The sequence below is a fragment of the Oncorhynchus mykiss genome, chromosome 11 (genome assembly GCF_013265735.2).
Source record: "Oncorhynchus mykiss isolate Arlee chromosome 11, USDA_OmykA_1.1, whole genome shotgun sequence".
In the NCBI taxonomy this organism is placed as follows: domain Eukaryota; kingdom Metazoa; phylum Chordata; class Actinopteri; order Salmoniformes; family Salmonidae; genus Oncorhynchus; species Oncorhynchus mykiss.
The window spans coordinates 17,785,360-17,804,359 of NC_048575.1; the positions used below are offsets into that span (position 1 = coordinate 17,785,360).

Sequence of the window (19,000 nt, forward strand, 5' to 3'; positions counted from 1 at the left end):
AATATCATGGCTATTCACAACACACTCACACAGTGTAATATCATGGCTATTCACAACACACTCACCCAGTGTAATATCATGGCTATTCACAACACACTCACCCAGTGTAATATCATGGCTATTCACAACACACTCACACAGTGTAATATCATGGCTATTCACAACACACTCACACAGTGTAATATCATGGCTATTCACAACACACTCACCCAGTGTAATATCATGGCTATTCACAACACACTCACACAGTGTAATAGCATGGCTATTCACAACACACTCACACAGTGTAATATCATGGCTATTCACAACACACTCACACAGTGTAATATCATGGCTATTCACAACACACTCACCCAGTGTAATATCATGGCTATTCACACCACACTCACCCAGTGTAATAGCATGGCTATTCACAACACACTCACACAGTGTAATATCATGGCTATTCACAACACACTCACACAGTGTAATATCATGGCTATTCACAACACACTCACCCAGTGTAATATCATGGCTATTCACAACACACTCACCCAGTGTAATATCATGGCTATTCACAACACACTCACCCAGTGTAATATCATGGCTATTCACAACACACTCACCCAGTGTAATATCATGGCTATTCACAACACACTCACACAGTGTAATATCATGGCTATTCACAACACACTCACACAGTGTAATATCATGGCTATTCACAACACACTCACCCAGTGTAATATCATGGCTATTCACAACACACTCACCCAGTGTAATATCATGGCTATTCACAACACACTCACACAGTGTAATATCATGGCTATTCACAGGGCTTTGAAGCAGAAGGGCGTTTTGTTAGTCTTTGAAGTGTGTTCATCCGGCTGTGGTCATTTGATTTGTTCTCTTTGCTGTGTTCTTTCTTCTCCTTCTGTTTGTTTAGTTCCATCCTGGAGACTATTTTTAATACACATTCAAAAACAAATGTATAATTCTACATATGTTTTGTTCTCCTGTCCCAATAGACGTTTGAAAAGCGAAGTAATTATGAGATGTGTTGAGTTGATGCAGTGGAATAGAATGCTGTTTGATCCTGACTGTCAGTAGAATGGGGTAATAGAATAACTTCATTGTTTCCAAGGGAACACCAGGTGTGTTGTTAGTTCATAAATCACAAAAGACAATGTAAACCATGGCAAAACCAGACAGTCCATATGAGATAAACACACAGAGCAGAATTTTCTGTCCATTAAACCAATCAATGAATCACTAAAACGTTATTTATAACCCCTTTTTACATCAACCCTACATCAACCCTTTTTACATCAACCCTTAAATAGATCTGGCATGACAATAAGACTTCTGATGTTAGTCATCCTGCAATACCAGAATTGGCCATAGGAGGTCAGTGTTGACCTGGATTCAAGCCTAACATCTTCAGTGACCTCCAAGACAAATATCAAATACCCTTAGCTACAGTCCTCTCACTTTGTAATGAAAAGTCTCTACTTGTGTGTTGAAGCATGTTATTTTATTAATACTAATGGCACACATGAAAAGAGAACCTGAAAACCCTCAACTTATTGCAGCTCTTCGGTGTAAGTCTCTCCTGCCTGTCTGGACCAAATGGTTGGCTTTGAGAGGATTTGTCGACCCACCAGTTCCCAGTTTCCTTATGCTCAGTGGTCAAGCATAATGCTAGTCCTTGTGTCTCTCTCTCACCCGAGTTGACTTTCCCATCACTGTTTCCCAGGTCCCAGCTGAGTGCTTACACAGAATAGGGTGGACTCAGACTGGACCTCCCTGGGGGTTACACAGAGAGGACAGTGTATTTGTAAATGGTGGTGTGGTTGGTGGTGTGGTTGGAATGAACTTATTACCCCACAAGTGTTTTTCACTCCACTGCTTGCTGAGTAGGTTCTGTAGGAGCATGTCTGACTGACTCTGTTTGTTATAGACAACCAGGTACTGCAGTTCGGGAAGCTGGTGAGCACATCCAACACCTACGAGCCTGTCGCCCAGGGAGACCAGAGGAAGCCTGTAACCGTGACAACGGATCAGCCACTGCTCTGGAGCATGGGCATCTGCAGGGACAGGAAATGACATCATCGACCAGGGTGCTCCACCTCCTTCCAGAATGAACAAATGGGTGTCATTTAAATAGGCTAATGGTTTCCTCTCCCCAACTGGAAATTCACGCTTCTGCTTAGTTGAAATAGTGGTAAAATGCCTCTTTCCTTCCTTGGTGAAGGAATCTCTGAACGGTCACAAGAGGAAGCCACTTTAGATTATAGATTCACCACTAGCCTAGAAAACTCTGTCCTGATTCCAAACGGGAGACTTGCACCCTTCCCCTTGAAGACTTACCATTGCATATCTGAGGTGGGGGTCAAATCCATACTTCTCAAGGGTGGATTTTAGGGTGCAAGTCTACGGTTTGGAACTCAGCCCCAATGTGCCTTCACCGTTGTCGCTTAACAAACAGATACACATTATATACAAGTCAAACATAAGTCAAGCTGCGTATTTCTTTGATTTATTAACACAGTCAAATAAAAACATTGCAAACAATGTTTAAAAAAAATGGCATCCCTTCACTATCCTCCACCACCACTTTTCCACATTGCCCTGCTGCCAAAGGTCTCTGGTTATTGTAGTTCTGTAGTTGTAGTTCTGTAACATCTCCAGAGGTTAAACCGCCCCTGAGAGAGATAAGAGAACTCACAATAACAGGGCCACACAGAGGCTAATTCAGTTTCTCCCCTTTACCCAATAGTATACAATCATCCACACCTCTTAACTGTAGTGGCAGAAATGCTGTATGCCTTATGATTTAAAATAGTGTGTTTCACGCATTCCATCAAATCAAATAGAACTGCAAAACATAGATTGATATTATCGCAGACCTACATGCATCTATGCACATATCTTGATAACAAATGAATCATGTATTTGGATCTTGTAGACAGGTAGCATTAGTGCACTTTAGAACACTGTAGTCAGATCACCCAAAACCTAACCTAACCTAAAAAGCCAAATGGACTGAACTTGAATTGTTTTCTACCAATAATGTGCACAATACAGTACTGACTGACTACTGTCCAACTGACTCCTGGTGTGTGTGTCCTGCAGTGTCTTGTCCTATGTTGAAGGTGTGGTCCTACTTTCACAATGTTATTGTTGAAGATGTGGATGAGCTTGACAAAGAACCCGATGAAGCTCATGATGGCAAACCCAATCACTGTCGCCATGGCAATCTTCTGGAATTCTAGAACAGAGATCAAGAGAGAGATGGTACAATAATATTCTCTCGTCACAGAATCATGACATTTTACAGACCTACAATTCCAGAGAACTCCACAAGAACCTTCTTGATCGATGTGGTTCCAAATCAACGTTTCTTTCTGAGAAAGATGGAACTTTTGTCAGCAAGGCAATGATGACTGTTTTACAGGAGTTTTATTGAATCTGTGTTGAAGTTTTCGACGGTGGCCTGGTTTGGCAATCTTAATGTTTGCAACAAAAACAGGCTAGATAGTGGTAGAGGTGGCCAGCAAGGTCATCGGGATGCAGCAGACACAGCTCTTAGACATTTTTAGGAAGTAAGTGATGAGGAGAGTTAACAGTATCCTAGACTGTCCTAATCACCCGGGCATTGACGATTTTGAGCTCGTCCCTTCAGGTCGTTGTTTTCAACTTCCCAAATTCAAGAGCAATAGATCCAAGAACTCATCCCACAGGCCATAAACTTTCTAAATCTACACATGAAAATAAATAATGCATATTTATTGATGCACGTTTGCACAATGACTGCGCCTTTTATTGATTGTACACTGTAACCAATCGCATGATGTATATCTGTTGTATGGTTGTCACTGTTTTTAAATGTTGTCTTTATTGTTGAACCCTGACTGCACAACACATTTCCCAACTGGGACAATAAAGACATTTGATTGTTTGATTGAAGGGGTTTAAAATATAAACATGGCTACTCCATTTACTTGATGTCATGCTAAAATAACTAGATTCCTTTGGATTATGATCTGTGGTTATGTTACAGCCAAATTCTACAGTGGATTAAATTCAATTAAAAGTCCCCCAATCTACACACAATACCCCATAATTACAAAGCAAAACAGATTTTTAGAATGTTTGCAAATGTATTAAAAATTAAAAACAGAAATACCATATTTACATAAGTATTCAGACCCTTTGCTATGAGAATTGAGCTCAGGTGCATCCTGCTTCCATTTATCATCCTTGAGATGTTTCTACAACTTGATTTTAGTCCACCTGTGGTAAATTCAGTTGATTGGACATGATTTGGAAAGGCACACAACTGTCTATATAAGGTCCCACAGTTGACAGTGCATGTCAGAGCAAAAACCAAGTTATGAGGTCGAAGGAATTGTCCGTATAGCTCCAAGACAGGATTTTGTAGAGGCACAGATCTGGGGAAGGGTACCAAAAAATGTCTGCAGCATTGAAGGTCCCCAAAAACACAGTGGCCTCCATCATTCTTAAATGGAAGAAGTTTGAAACCACCAAGACTCTTCCTAGAACTGGCAAACTGGCCAAACTGAGCAATCGGGGGAAAAGGACATTGGCCAGGCAGGTGACCAAAAACCCAATGGTCACTCTGAAAAAGCTGCAGAGTTCCTCTGTGGAGATGGGAGAACCTTCCAGAAGGGACAATCATCTCTGCAGCATTCCACCAACCTGGCCTTTATGGTAGAGTGGCCAGGCGGAAGTCACTCCTCAGTAAAAGGCACATGACAGCCCGCTTGGAGTTTGTCAAAAAGCACCTAAAGGACTCTGACCATGAGAAACCAGATTCTCTGGTCAGATGAAACCAAGATTGAACTCTTTGGCCTGAATGCCAAGCGTCACATCTGGAGGAAACCTGGCACCGTCCCTACGGTAAAGCATGGTGGTGGCAACATCATGCTGTCGGGATGTTTTTCAGTGGCAGGGACTGGGAGACTAGTCAGAATCGAGGGAAAGAAACGAAGCAAAGTATAAATCCTTGACGAAAACCTGCTTCAGAGCACTCAGACTGGGGCGAAGATTCACCTTTGAACAGGACAACAACCCTACACAGCCAAGACAATGCAGGAGTGGCTTTGGGGACAAGTCTCTGAATGTCCTTGAGTGACGCAGCTGGAACCTGGACTTGAACCCGATCGAACATCTCTGGAGAGACCTGAAAATAGCTGTGAAGCGACGCTCCCCATCCAACCTGACAGAGCTTAAGAGGATCTGCAGAGAATGGGAGGAACCCCCCAAACACAGGTGTGCCAAGCTCGTCGCATCATACCAAAGACAAGGCTGTAATCGTTGCCAAAGGTGCTTATACAAAGTACCAAGTAAAGGGTCTGAATACTTTGTTTTTTATTTTTAATACATTTGCAAAAATGTGTTTTTGCTTTGTCATTATGGGGTATTGTGTGTAGATTGTTGAGGGAGTAAAACTATTCTAAAATGGATTAAATTGGTAAAGTAATACAGTTTGGGAAAAGGGAAGGGGGTCTAAATACTTTTGGTTATGTACATTTGGAATGTATGTGGACACCTGCTCCTCGAACATCTCATTCCAAAATCATGGGCATTAATATGGAGTTGGTCCCCTCTTTGCTGCTATAACAGCCTCCAGTCTTTTGGGAAGGCTTTCCACTAGATGTTGGAACATTGCTGCGGGTTTAGCCACAAGGGCATTAGTGAGGTCGGCCCCTGATGTTGGGCGATTAGGCCTGGCTTGCAGTCAGCGTTCCAATTCATCCCAAAGGTGTTCGATGGGGTTGAGATTGGGGCTCTGTGCAGGCCAGTCAAGGCCTTCCACAGCTATCTTGAGACACCATTTCTGTATGGACCTCGCTTTGTGCACAGGGTCATGATGAAACAGGAAAGGGCCTTCCCCAAACTCTTGCCACGAAGTCGGAAGCACAAAATTGTCTATAATGTCATTGTATGCTGTAGCATTAAGATTTCCCTTCATTGAAACAGGGGCCTACCCTAAACTATGAAAAACAGCCCCAGACCATTATTCCTCCTCCACCAAACTTTACAGTTGGCACTATGTATTTGGGCAGGTAGCATTCTCCAGGCATCCACCAAACCCAGATTAGTCTGTCAGACTGCTACAGAGAATGCATTTCCACTGCTCCAGAGTCTAATGGCGGCGAGCTTTACACTACTCCAGCCGACACTTGGCATTGCACATGGTGATCTTAGGCTTGTGTTCGGCTGCTCAGTCATGGAAACTAATTTCATGAAGCTCCCGACAAGCTCCCGACAAACAGTTATTGTGTTGTTTCCAGAGGCAGTTTGGAACTCGGTAGTGAGTGTTGCAACCGAGGACAGACGATTTTTACTCACTTCAGCACTCGGTGGTCCTGTTCTGTGAGCTTGTGTGGTCTACCACTTCGCGTCTAAGACATTGTTGCTCTTAGACCTTTCCACTTCACAATAACTGCACTTAGTTGACCGGGGCAGCTCTAGCAGGACAGAAATTTGACAAACTAACTTGTTGGAAAGGTGGCATCTTATGACGGTGCCAGGTTGAAAGTCACTGAACTCTTCAGTAAGGCCATTTTAGTGTCAATGTTTGTCTGTGGAGATTGCATGGCTGTGTGCTATATTTTATACACCTGTCAGCAACAGGTGTGGCTGAAATAGACAAATCCACTAATTTGAAGGGGTGTCCAAATACTTGTGTATATATAGTGTATATATATATACACTAAACAAAAATATAAACGCAAGTGTTGGTCCCATGTTACATGAGCTGAAATAAAAGATCCCAGAAATTGTCCATATGCACAAAAAGCTTATTTCTCTCACATTTTGTGTACACATTTGTTTACTTCCCTCTTAGTGAGAATTTATCCTTGGCCAAGATAATCCATCCACCTGACAGGTGTGGCATATCAATCAACAAGCTGATTAAACAGCTGCACCTTATGCTGGGGACAATTAAAGGCCACTCTAAAATTTGCAGTTTTGTCACACAACAATGCCACAGATGTCTGAAGTTTTGAGGGAGTTTTGCCAGGTAATTTATTGCTAATTTATCTACCATATGGCGCTGACTGCCAGAAGAGAATTTGGCAGTACGTCCAACCGGCCTTACAACGCAGACCACGTGGAACCACGCCAAGCCAGGACCTACACATCTGGCTTCTTCACCTGCGGGATTGTCTGAGACCAGCCAACCAGACAGCTGATGAAACGGTGGGTTTACACAAACTGTCAGAAACCGTCTCAGGGAAGCTCATCTGCGTGCACGTCGTCCTCACCAGGTTCTTAACCTGACTGCAGTTCGGCGTCGTAACTGACTTCAGTGGGAAAATGCTCACCTGCAATCGCTACTGGCACACTGGAGAACTGTGCTCTTCACTGTTGAATCCCGTTTTCAACTGTACTGGGCAGATGGCAGACAGCGTGTATGGCGTCGTGTTTGCTGATGTCAGCGTTGTGAACAGAGTGCCCCATGGTGGGGTTGTGGTATGGGCAGGCATAAGCTACTGACAACTAAACCATTTGCAATTTATTGATGGCTGTTTGAATACACATAGAGACTGTGATGAGATCCTGAGACCCATTGTTATGCCATTAATCTACCGCCATCACCTACTGTTTCAGCATGATAATACACGGCCCCATGTCGCAAGGATCTGTACACAATTCCTGGAAGCTGAATATGTCCCAGTTCTTCCATGGCCTGCATACTCACCAGACATGGATCGACGTGTACGACAGCGTGTTCCAGTTCCCACCAATATCCAGCAACTTCACACAGCCATTGAAGAGGAGTGTGACAACATTCCACAGGCCACAATCAACAGCCTGATCAACTCTATGCGAAGGATATGTGTCATGTTGCTTGAGGGAAATGGTGGTCACATCAGATACTGAATGGTTTTCTGATACATGCCCTTACTTTTTTTTGTTGGCTTCTCTGACCAACAGATGTCAGTGTATATAATGCTGAAACAATCCACCCGCAGAATTATTCAACATGTCAACCACATTGACAGAAACATCTGTTACCCCCAATACATTTGTTTGCTGTATCCACAAAAACCTTCAACCTGGCATTTCTGCTTTCTGAAACCCAAGATGTGTTGACAACGTCATAGCTTTCATTGGTAAGATTCACTTTATTCACTATCAAAGTGTCCTTTGACACAGCATAATGATGAGCGCAAGATTTCTGAACACACAAAGGAACAGCCATGGAAGCTCCATCAGTCCACACTGTAGTTCCACCAATCTGCCTTACAGCCTCTGCATATGATGCATTATGACTGATTCTACATCTCTGAGCCTCTCTCTCTCTGCAGCTAGAATCCACCAAATGCTGCACTATGTTCTCCCCCAAAATAACAACACTTAACCATAACATTGCTCCCAAATTCATGTTCCCCTCCACACTTGGCACATATTTTCTTTCCTTTACACTGTACAGCTAGCTGCATGTCCCATTCTTTGGCATTTTAACCACTGCAATTGGGATGGGAAAAATCCTCTGACATTGAAACTAAGGAATCAAATCTACTTTTCCAGGACAAACCTTCTCAAACCTCAACAGCACTGATAAGCTTTCACTTCTGTGACTCTTTCCTACTGATCAACCTTTTGGCCTCAATCACTCTGCCTCCCTTCACATTTGATTTACTATCTATGGACATAGATACTGTGACCCCTGTAATACTCCCCTCAATCTTCTTCCCATTAAGTTTTTCCATTTGCAGAATCTTCCCTTGCTGAGCCTGGCTACCACAAAATATTAGCAATCTACCATTTCCAATTAACCGTGCTAGCTCGACTTCACCCATCTCTTTCTCTATGGCATTGGTTAACCAGAGGGTGTAAATTACAACTTTCCACTCCAACACATTATTACTCTTGCTTCCTACTTTGGCCCTCTTAATACTTTTTTAACAGACGCTCCACAGCTTTCAGTATCATGATCTCTACTTCCTATGTCTTTCAGTATCATGATCTCTACTTCCTATGTCTTTCAGTATCATGATCTCTACTTCCTATGTCTTTCAGTATCATGATCTCTACTTCCTATGTCTTTCAGTATCATGATCTCTACTTCCTATGTCTTTCAGTATCATGATCTCTACTTCCTATGTCTTTCAGTATCATGATCTCTACTTCCTATGTCTTTCAGTATCATGATCTCTACTTCCTGTCTTTCAGTATCATGATCTCTACTTCCTATGTCTTTCAGTATCATGATCTCTACTTCCTATGTCTTTCAGTATCATGATCTCTACTTCCTATGTCTTTCAGTATCATGATCTCTACTTCCTATGTCTTTCAGTATCATGATCTCTACTTCCTATGTCTTTCAGTATCATGATCTCTACTTCCTATGTCTTTCAGTATCATGATCTCTACTTCCTGTCTTTCAGTATCATGATCTCTACTTCCTATGTCTTTCAGTATCATGATCTCTACTTCCTATGTCTTTCAGTATCATGATCTCTACTTCCTATGTCTTTCAGTATCATGATCTCTACTTCCTATGTCTTTCAGTATCATGATCTCTACTTCCTATGTCTTTCAGTATCATGATCTCTACTTCCTATGTCTTTCAGTATCATGATCTCTACTTCCTATGTCTTTCAGTATCATGATCTCTACTTCCTGTCTTTCAGTATCATGATCTCTACTTCCTATGTCTTTCAGTATCATGATCTCTACTTCCTATGTCTTTCAGTATCATGATCTCTACTTCCTGTCTTTCAGTATCATGATCTCTACTTCATATGTCTTTCAGTATCATGATCTCTACTTCCTGTCTTTCAGTATCATGATCTCTACTTCCTATGTCTTTCAGTATCATGATCTCTACTTCCTATGTCTTTCCACTACATTCCATTCAGATCCTTGACTCTCTTCCTCCCACTCCATATCTTCAAAACTGTTACCCATATTGTTTGCATTCCAGCTGTTGCTTCTCCAACCTTTTCTCCATTTCCTCCACTTTGTCCGCACTACTCGCTGACATTTCCAACCATCTGCCAGACGATCCTGCTGGGAAGGTCCGTCTCCAGAATTCCAAGTCCCTTTGGCTAGCCAGCCGTTATCCGCTCTGCTGCCGCGTGCTTCTCATCTATCCCAGCTTTACATGGGTTGGGAGAAATTCTTCGTCAAACATCAATAATACAGAAAGAATTTCCTCCTTCAGTCCATTCACAGTGTGATTTAAGTGGCGTAAATCAAATATTCCTGGCATGTTCATTTTTAAACCATGAAGCCTCAATATCCACAGAGACACCTTTTATCGGTGCCCTATTCCGATAATCATAGCTTTCCACTTCATGCGTCAATGATTTGCACGGTGCTTTCACCTTTTGTTCTTTTGACACATGAAATCAACACTCCTGGTCACTCTTGTCTGACTCCACATCTCCCAAGGCTTCCTTCCATCTTTGTGATTGCAAACAGGTTTCCCCCAAAAACATCCTTGTTCATGAATCACACTCCAACAACAAATGAGGCATTAATCACCCCCCTCATTTCTAATTGGCATATCACTCCTCACCTGATGGGTGGTGCGCATTGCGGCATAAAAATGGTCGCTGGGCATCACTCAGGTGGGTGGTGCACGTTGGGTGAAGTGATTGTTTTTTTCCTCGTACTATGTGAAGTGCTTTGAAGTGCTTTTATCTTGATGAACAACTTTTGGCCTTTTATCTCCATTCTTAGATGTTACAGTATTCCACTCATATCCTCTGTCTTCACTTCACTATCTCCACAGAGCTAGGAGAAGCTCTGCCAGAGTGACCATCGGGTTCTTGGTCACCTCCATGACCAAGGCCCTTTCCCCCTGATTGCTCAGTTTGGATTAGTGGTCAGCTCTATGAAGAGTCTTTGTGGTTCCAAACTTCTTCCATTTAAGAATGATGGAGGTCACTGTGTTCTTGGGGACCTTCAGTGCTGCAGACATTTTTAGTACCCTTCCCCAGATCTGTGTCTCGACACAATCCTGTCTAGGAGCTCGACGGACAATTCCATTGACCTCATGGCTTGGTTTTTGCTCTGACATGCACTGTCAACTGTGGGACCTTATATAAACATTATAGATATGTCCAATCAGTTGAATTGACCACAGGTGGACTCCTATCAAGTTGTAAAAACTTCTCAAGAATACATTTGAGTCTCATAGCAAAGGGTCTAAATACTTGTAAATAAGGTATTTCTGTTTTTGTTTTTTTAATACATTTGCATAATTATGGTGGAAAATAAGTATTTGGTCAATAACAAAAGTTAGCATTTTCAACGGCATTCTATCTACCCCACACTCCATTCCAGACAAAAAACGCATCACATTCAATATTTTCTTTCTTTTGACAACTACTCTGACACTAATATGGTCCGGCTGTCAATCGAGTGTCAAACCAGAACTCCAGGAACCAAACACTCTCTCCCTCTCCAGATTCCTTCCATACAGCATCCTCCCCAACCTTTTTTCTAAAAACAAAACAGTCTGTTTTCTCAACTGAGACATGAAGCCCCACCTGAGGGACTCAAATTTACTGATCACTTTTTGAACTCTCCTGGTTGTATGGGGAATATTTCTGTCTCTTTCACAGTGCCCCGTCATCCGCAAACAATGACCGCCCAATATCAGGTCTCACCTGGCAGAATATATCGTCAATCATAATGGAGAACAATAAAGGACTAATGACACTTCCCTGGGGGGTACCATTATCTACTTCATATCTTTCTGACATAGAGCTCCCCACCATCACTTGTATGGATTGCCCAAAAATAAAATCCTTTATCCAGTTAAAAGCCCTTCCTCCAACCCCCATGATATTCAGCTTGATAAGTAGGCCTGCCTTCCACATCATATCATAGGCCATCTCTACATTGAAGAAAACGGCTACCATCACCTCCTTAATTTCCTGTGCCTTCCGTATGACTGACTCAAGGCACAGTACAGGATTCATCGTTCCCCTGCCTTTCTTGAACCCAGTTTGAGCTAGTGACATTAGTCCTCTACTCTCCAGAAAGTAAGTCAGCCTTTCCGTTATCATCCTTTCCATAAGGTTACATACATCAGATGTTAACGCTATCGGCCTATAGCATGAAGGGCTAGTAGGGTCTTTCCCAGGTTTCCATATCGGCATCACACTTCCAGGCAGTTTCTCTTCCTCCCCCACCTTATTGTAAAGACCCAATATTTTCCCCATTGCAGTGTCACTGAGATGAGCCATCATGCTGTAACACATCTCATCCTTCCCAGAAGATATTCGGGCGGCGTACAATTGGCCCAGCGTCGTCCGGGTTTGGCCGGGGTAAGCTGTCATTGTAAATAAGAATTTGTGCTTAACTGATTTGCCTAGTATAAAAAAATGTTACCTCAACTTTATCTAATGCTCTCTTCATCTCAGCCAACGTAAAAGGGGCATTAAATGCATCCCCTACCATCTCTCTGATCCAGGACACCCGGATGTTCTCTTCTGACACCCTAATGTCACATTATTTGAGCTGTGCACCTTCACAAATGCCTGGGCTAACATCTCTGCCTTCTCCATATCTCCCACAGTCATGCCACTTTTCAGCACAGGGAGATCCTATCTTGTCTGACTCCAATCCTCTCAATCATCCCCCATACCTCTCCCACAGGAGTGGTCTGGTCTGTTTCCGTCTGTTTCCACAGAACAGTACCGGCTCTTAGCTGACCTAATGGTCCTTCTTACTACTTGTGGTTGTTTATACTGTATCAGGCGCCGGTAATTATGGGACTTTTTCACCATTCTGAAAGCCCTGTTCCTACACGGCACTGGTTCTCTGCACTCTTCAGTCGACCATAGAACTGCATTATTCCTTTTTTTTTTTTTTTAACCTTTATTTAACCAGGTAGGCTAGTTGAGAACAAGTTCTCATTTGCAACTGCGACCTGGCCAAGATAAAGCATAGCAGTGTGAACAGACAACAACACAGAGTTACACATGGAGTAAACAATAAACAAGTCAATAACATAGTAGGAAAAAAAATCATATATATACATTGTGTGCAGAAGGCATGAGGAGCTAGGCAATAAATAGGCCATAGGAGTGAATAATTACAATTTAGCAGATTAACACTGAAGTGATAAATGATCAGATTAACATGTGCAGGTAGAGATACTGGTGTGCAAAAGAGCAGAAAAGTAAATAAAATAAAAACAATATGGGGATGAGGTAGGTAAATTGGGTGGGCTATTTACCGATGGACTATGTACAGCTGCAGCGATCGGTTAGCTGCTCAGATAGCAGATGTTTAAAGTTGGTGAGGGAGATAAAAGTCTCCAACTTCAGCTATTTTTGCAATTCGTTCCAGTCACAGGCAGCAGAGAACTGGAAGGAAAGGCGGCCAAATGAGGTTTTGGCTTTAGGGATGATCAGTGAGATACACCTGCTGCAGCGCGTGCTACGGGTGGGTGTTGCCATTGTGACCAGTGAACTGAGATAAGGCGGAGCTTTACCTAGCATAGACTTGTAGATGACCTGGAGCCAGTGGGTCTGGCGACGAATATGTAGCGAGGGCCTGCCGACTAGAGCATACAGGTCGCAGTGGTGGGTGGTATAAGGTGCTTTAGTAACAAAACGGATGGCACTGTGATAAACTGCATCCAGTTTGCTGAGTATTGGAAGCTATTTTGTAGATGACATCGCCGAAGTCGAGGATCGGTAGGATAGTTAGTTTTACTAGGGTAAGTTTGGCGGCCTGAGTGAAGGAGGCTTTGTTTGCGAAATAGAACGCCAACTCTAGATTTGATTTTGGATTGGAGATGTTTCATATGAGTCTGGAAGGAGAGTTTGCAGTCTAGCCAGACACCTAGGTACTTATAGATGTCCACATATTCTAAGTCGGAACCATCCAGTGTGGTGATGCTAGTCGGGCGTGCGGGTGCAGGCAGCGAACAGATGAAAAGCATGCATTTGGTTTTACTAGCGTTTAAGAGCAGTTGGAGGCCACGGAAGGAGTGTTGAATGGCATTGAAGCTCATTTGGAGGTTAGATAGCACAGTGTCCAAGGAAGGGACAGAAGTATACAGAATGGTGTCGTCTGCGTAGAGGTGGATCAGGGAATCGCCCGCAGCATGATCAACATCATTGATATATACAGAGAAAAGAGTCGGCCTGAGAATTGAACCCTGTGGTACCCCCATAGAGACTGCCAGAGGACCGGACAACATGCCCTCCGATTTGACACACTGAACTCTGCCTGCAAAGTAGTTGGTGAACCAGGCAAGGCCGTTATTAGAAAAACCGAGGCTACTGAGTCTGCCGATAAGAATATGGTGGTTGACAGAGTCGAAAGCCAGGTCGATGAAGACGGCTGCACAGTACTGTCTTTTATCGATGGCGGTTATGATATCGTTTAGTACCTTGAGCGTGGCTGAGGTGCACCCGTGACCGGCTCGGAAACCGGATTGCACAGCAGAGAAGGTACGGTGGGATTCGAGATGGTTTGTTGACTTGGCTTTCAAAGACCTTAGATAGGCAGGGTAGGATGGATATAGATCTGTAACAGTTTGGGTCCAGGGTGTCTCCCTCTTTGAAGAGGGGGATGACCGCGGCAGCTTTCCAATCCTTGGGGATCTCAGATGATATGAAGGAGAGGGTGCCCCCCACGTTTTCTAAGCAGAACAAAGTTGTTGGACATAACAGACTGTAAAAACATCAACAATTCAGCTCCAATTGATTTTATTTGTGGAAATCTGTTCCAAAGTATTACGACGCAAATTAGCGAGAAATACTGTATGTGATCATATACAAATTTAAGCAAGGTTTGAAATGATTATGCTTTCGTCAAATATATCTGTTTGGGCTTCTTGCGCTACATTTTTAGTCTATAAATTCATTTTAATTATGTTTCGGTCCCCTGACCATCCTCTCAAGAAAAAAAACGTCCCACGACTGAATCTAGTTGATGATCCCTGCACTGTACCCATAGGAATCGTCTGCCTTGTTCCTTCTCCCCCTTGTACCCATACTGTAGGAATCACCTGCCTTGCAGCCCCTACTATTGCTCCTCTTACTCCATCACTCACTCTTTCTATATCTGAACTGAGATCAACCTGAGACAGCTCCTGTTCAGTCAACTCCTGAAACATACTCCGCTTTCCCAAACATCCATCTCTTCAACCCATCTCTCCACCCTCAATCCTACAGTACACATGATGGGATAGTGATCACTACTCCCTGTAGATTTCTACTAAACCTTGTAACTACATCTGCCTGCCATTCAACTTGAGATCAGAGTAAGATCCAGAGCAGATTCATTTCCAGTTACTGGGTCAATCCTGATTCCCCAGCCGTCATTAAGACTCACAAGCCCTTTCTCATCCAATATTTCCTCCAACACTTGTCCATTTACATCAGTCTGTAACCCTCCCCAGAGTGTACTGTGAGCATTAAAATCCCCACACCACATTACCCATCTCCTATCTTGACCTTCTACACTCCCATCAACTCTAGTCTCTTACACAGGTCGTAAAAGTTCACTATTGCCATATTTCCCCCTCCCAACCACACCTCTTCCACGACATGCTCCTGTTCAACTCCCTCTCCCACATTCCTATATGAGATCCACATGGCTTTTATAAAGGTAGCACCTCCTGCCACCCTACCTCTACGGACTGCAACAAAACCTTGTATTACAAAATCTAGAGTAGGTTTAACCCATGTCTCCTGGAGACAAATCACATCAGGTTTGGCTGGTAACTCCTTAAGAAACTTGTTGAACTCTTGCCCATTATCCATCAAACTTCTGGCATTCCATTGGAGGAATAACACCATTATGAAAATGAACCAATACATGATTCCTGGCTGGACTGATTCTCAATCGCCTGCTAGCTAACCAACAACTAACGATGTATTTGAGAGACAACAAGTGGTCAGTGTGCAAATGTATTTATGTTCAATAAACATTGGAGATGAAAAATAGCTTACATGTTGTCAACAATCTAAGCCAAACTCACCTGTTTTCCCCGGTGGTTGCGCACACGTCTTTTTTGTTGCTAAACAACCATCCCGTCTATTGAGCCTCACAGTATGAGTCATAATACCCATAAAACCTACGGTCAAACATGGAAATGTTTCCAATCGTTTTTCCACTATTCATTTTATGCATTATAGATTTTAGAAACACTTCAAATAAAGGCTGTGTTTCATGAAGGCTTACCCTGATTGGCTGCTAATGTGGCTATCATACATAACTACAAATGCCTGTCTGAAGCTTCACATCCCTACAGGGCCAAGATGATCTGGACGAGACTGCCGAAGCAAGGCAAAGGTAAGAATATCTGGATAAATTATCTAATGTTAGCTAAATTCAGTAATTAATAAATTGCCTAAAGTTGTTTTAAATGGGCAATTCTGTGAACTGTCTTGGGCAAGTTTTAAATACAAATAGCTAGCTAGGTAGCACATGGTTAGCTAATTAGCAACATTAGTACAAATAGAACAATGAGACATATTACACCAGATGTATAAATGTGAAGTGTCCGCTTGGTGTTTCCACTCGCTACCAAATATGGCAGGCAGTGGGAGAAGATGGAACGAGATGGATTTTAGCCGACATTCTGCACATTTTCTCATCAATGACACATTTGATCTCAATAGAGTTTTCTGTTCCCAAAACTAGAATATGTTTTGAACAAAGTGGACAAAGTTTTGTAGACTTCACCCTTTGCAAAAGGTTTTAAAAATCGAGTTGTTTAGGAGTGCGAAGGCGAATTGAGTTATTGCCACATGCACACTTCACAGAAGAAGCGTTCCCTAACGGAAATATGCTAGAATGCGCTAATAGGACCTCACTAGTATGTGCTTGGCTCTGCCCACCTCCTTGCTTGTTCTTCCTGCTATGACTCATTTGTTCCCATTGGAAAGAACTGGATGTGGGCTATCTTGGTTTAGTTGTAAAAAATATTTGACATAAGCCTCTCTAGATAGCAACATTAGCTGTATATTTGTCTAGTCATTTAAATGCATGAGAAGTTCATAAAAACATGTTTAGCTTTCTTTGGCCTTTCTTTGGCCTTTATAAACCAACTTGCTAGTTAACTAGCTAGCTCACTTATATGGTGGAACTAGGGCCAGGTGTTCTTGTACTGTTTCTACAACCTTTTTTTCACCTGTGTAATGCTGTCATCCTGCTTGTTACGGGGTTCAGAGGGAAAGCAGTGGTAAATGTGCTGCTTACTGAGTCTGTTTAAGTGTGTTTCTCATTCTGCTGGAGTTGACCTAGAATTTGATGTAAAACCTACCTTGTGCATCCGGTTTTTGAATTCGTATCTCCACCCACCAAAATCCCAATATGCTGTTTTACATTGTTATTTGTGCTGGTCTAATTCCTAAAATAGAAAAGCAGTGGAATCTGTGTGCTCTCAGATATGTAATCTAATGATAGTACATATGGTCATCGATGGCCCAGGTGTTCAGATGTTTTTTGATATAATATATATGCTATTTGGATTTCTTTAAAACAATTGTTTGAAGTGAGGGGTTTGACATGATTGATGGGTGACTAGGTCAAATATGCTTATTCATTCATGATTATGGATACATTCTGCCATATACAGTGCCTTGCGAAAGTATTCGGCCCCCTTGAACTTTGCGACCTTTTGCCACATTTCAGGCTTCAAACATAAAGATATAAAACTGTATTTTTTTGTGAAGAATCAACAAGTGGGACACAATCATGAAGTGGAACGACATTTATTGGATATTTCAAACTTTTTTAACAAATCAAAAACTGAAAAATTGGGTGATGAGCTGTGTTGCTTTTACGCCAAACATAACGTTTTGCATTGTTGCCAAAAAGTTCAATTTTGGTTTCATCTGACCAGAGCACCTTCTTCCACATGTTTGGTGTGTCTCCCAGGTGGCTTGTGGCAAACTTTAAACGACACTTTTTATGGATATCTTTAAGAAATGGCTTTCTTCTTGCCACTCTTCCATAAAGGCCAGATTTGTGCAATATGGACAGTCTCCCACCTCAGCTGTAGATCTCTGCAGTTCATCCAGAGTGATCATGGGCCTCTTGGCTGCATCTCTGATCAGTCTTCTCCTTGTATGAGCTGAAAGTTTAGAGGGACGGCCAGGTCTTGGTAGATTTGCAGTGGTCTGATACTCCTTCCATTTCAATATTATCGCTTGCACAGTGCTCCTTGGGATGTTTAAAGCTTGGGAAATCTTTTTGTATCCAAATCCGGCTTTAAACTTCTTCACAACAGTATCTCCGACCTGCCTGGTGTGTTCCTTGTTCTTCATGATGCTCTCTGCGCTTTTAAAGGACCTCTGAGACTATCACAGTGCAGGTGCATTTATACGGAGACTTGATTACACACAGGTGGATTGTATTTATCATCATTAGTCATTTAGGTCAACATTGGATCATTCAGAGATCCTCACTGAACTTCTGGAGAGAGTTTGCTGCACTGAAAGTAAAGGGGCTGAATAATTTTGCACGCCCAATTTTTCAGTTTTTGATTTGTTAAAAAAGTTTGAAATATCCAATAAATGTCGTTCCACTTCATGATTGTGTCCCACTTGTTGTTGATTCTTCACAAAAAAATACAGTTTTATATCTTTATGTTTGAAACCTGAAATGTGGCAAAAGGTCGCAAAGTTCAAGGGGGCCGAATACTTTCGCAAGGCACTGTAAATTAAACTGGCTTTGAATCTGCAACAAAACATGTCAACAAGTTGGTTCTGAATTGCTTTAATAAAGCAGTGCATTCTGACACCCTGAATTGAAATTGATTTCACCTTGTTCATATAGTTGGCAGAAATGATAAGGGATTAAATAAAGACCTCCACCGGCTGAAGGAGAAGACGATCAGCTAATATCATCTAGGAACACTATGGTTCAAAAGTTTGGGGTCACTTAGAAATGTCCTTGTTTTCCATGAAAACATATATGAAATGATTTGCAAAATGAATAGGAAATATGGTCAAGACGTTGGCAAGGTTATCATTTATTTTTATTTTTTTTTAAATAATAA

The 19,000-nt window shown here is 42.3% G+C and overlaps 1 protein-coding gene across 10 annotated transcripts in view; it reads left to right on the top strand.

The window, feature by feature from the left end:
• tpk1 (thiamin pyrophosphokinase 1) overlaps positions 1-3,962 on the top strand; it is a 79,635-nt gene extending 75,673 nt beyond the window's left edge. For 9 of the 10 annotated variants that reach the window (XM_036934625.1, XM_036934632.1, XM_036934629.1 and 6 more), the window contains one exon: positions 1,937-3,962. In XM_036934625.1, the coding sequence (XP_036790520.1) occupies positions 1,937-2,082 (146 nt within the window). In that variant the 3' untranslated portion in view covers positions 2,083-3,962. 10 annotated transcript variants of the gene reach the window in all.
• The last annotated feature ends 15,038 nt before the right edge of the window (positions 3,963-19,000 follow it).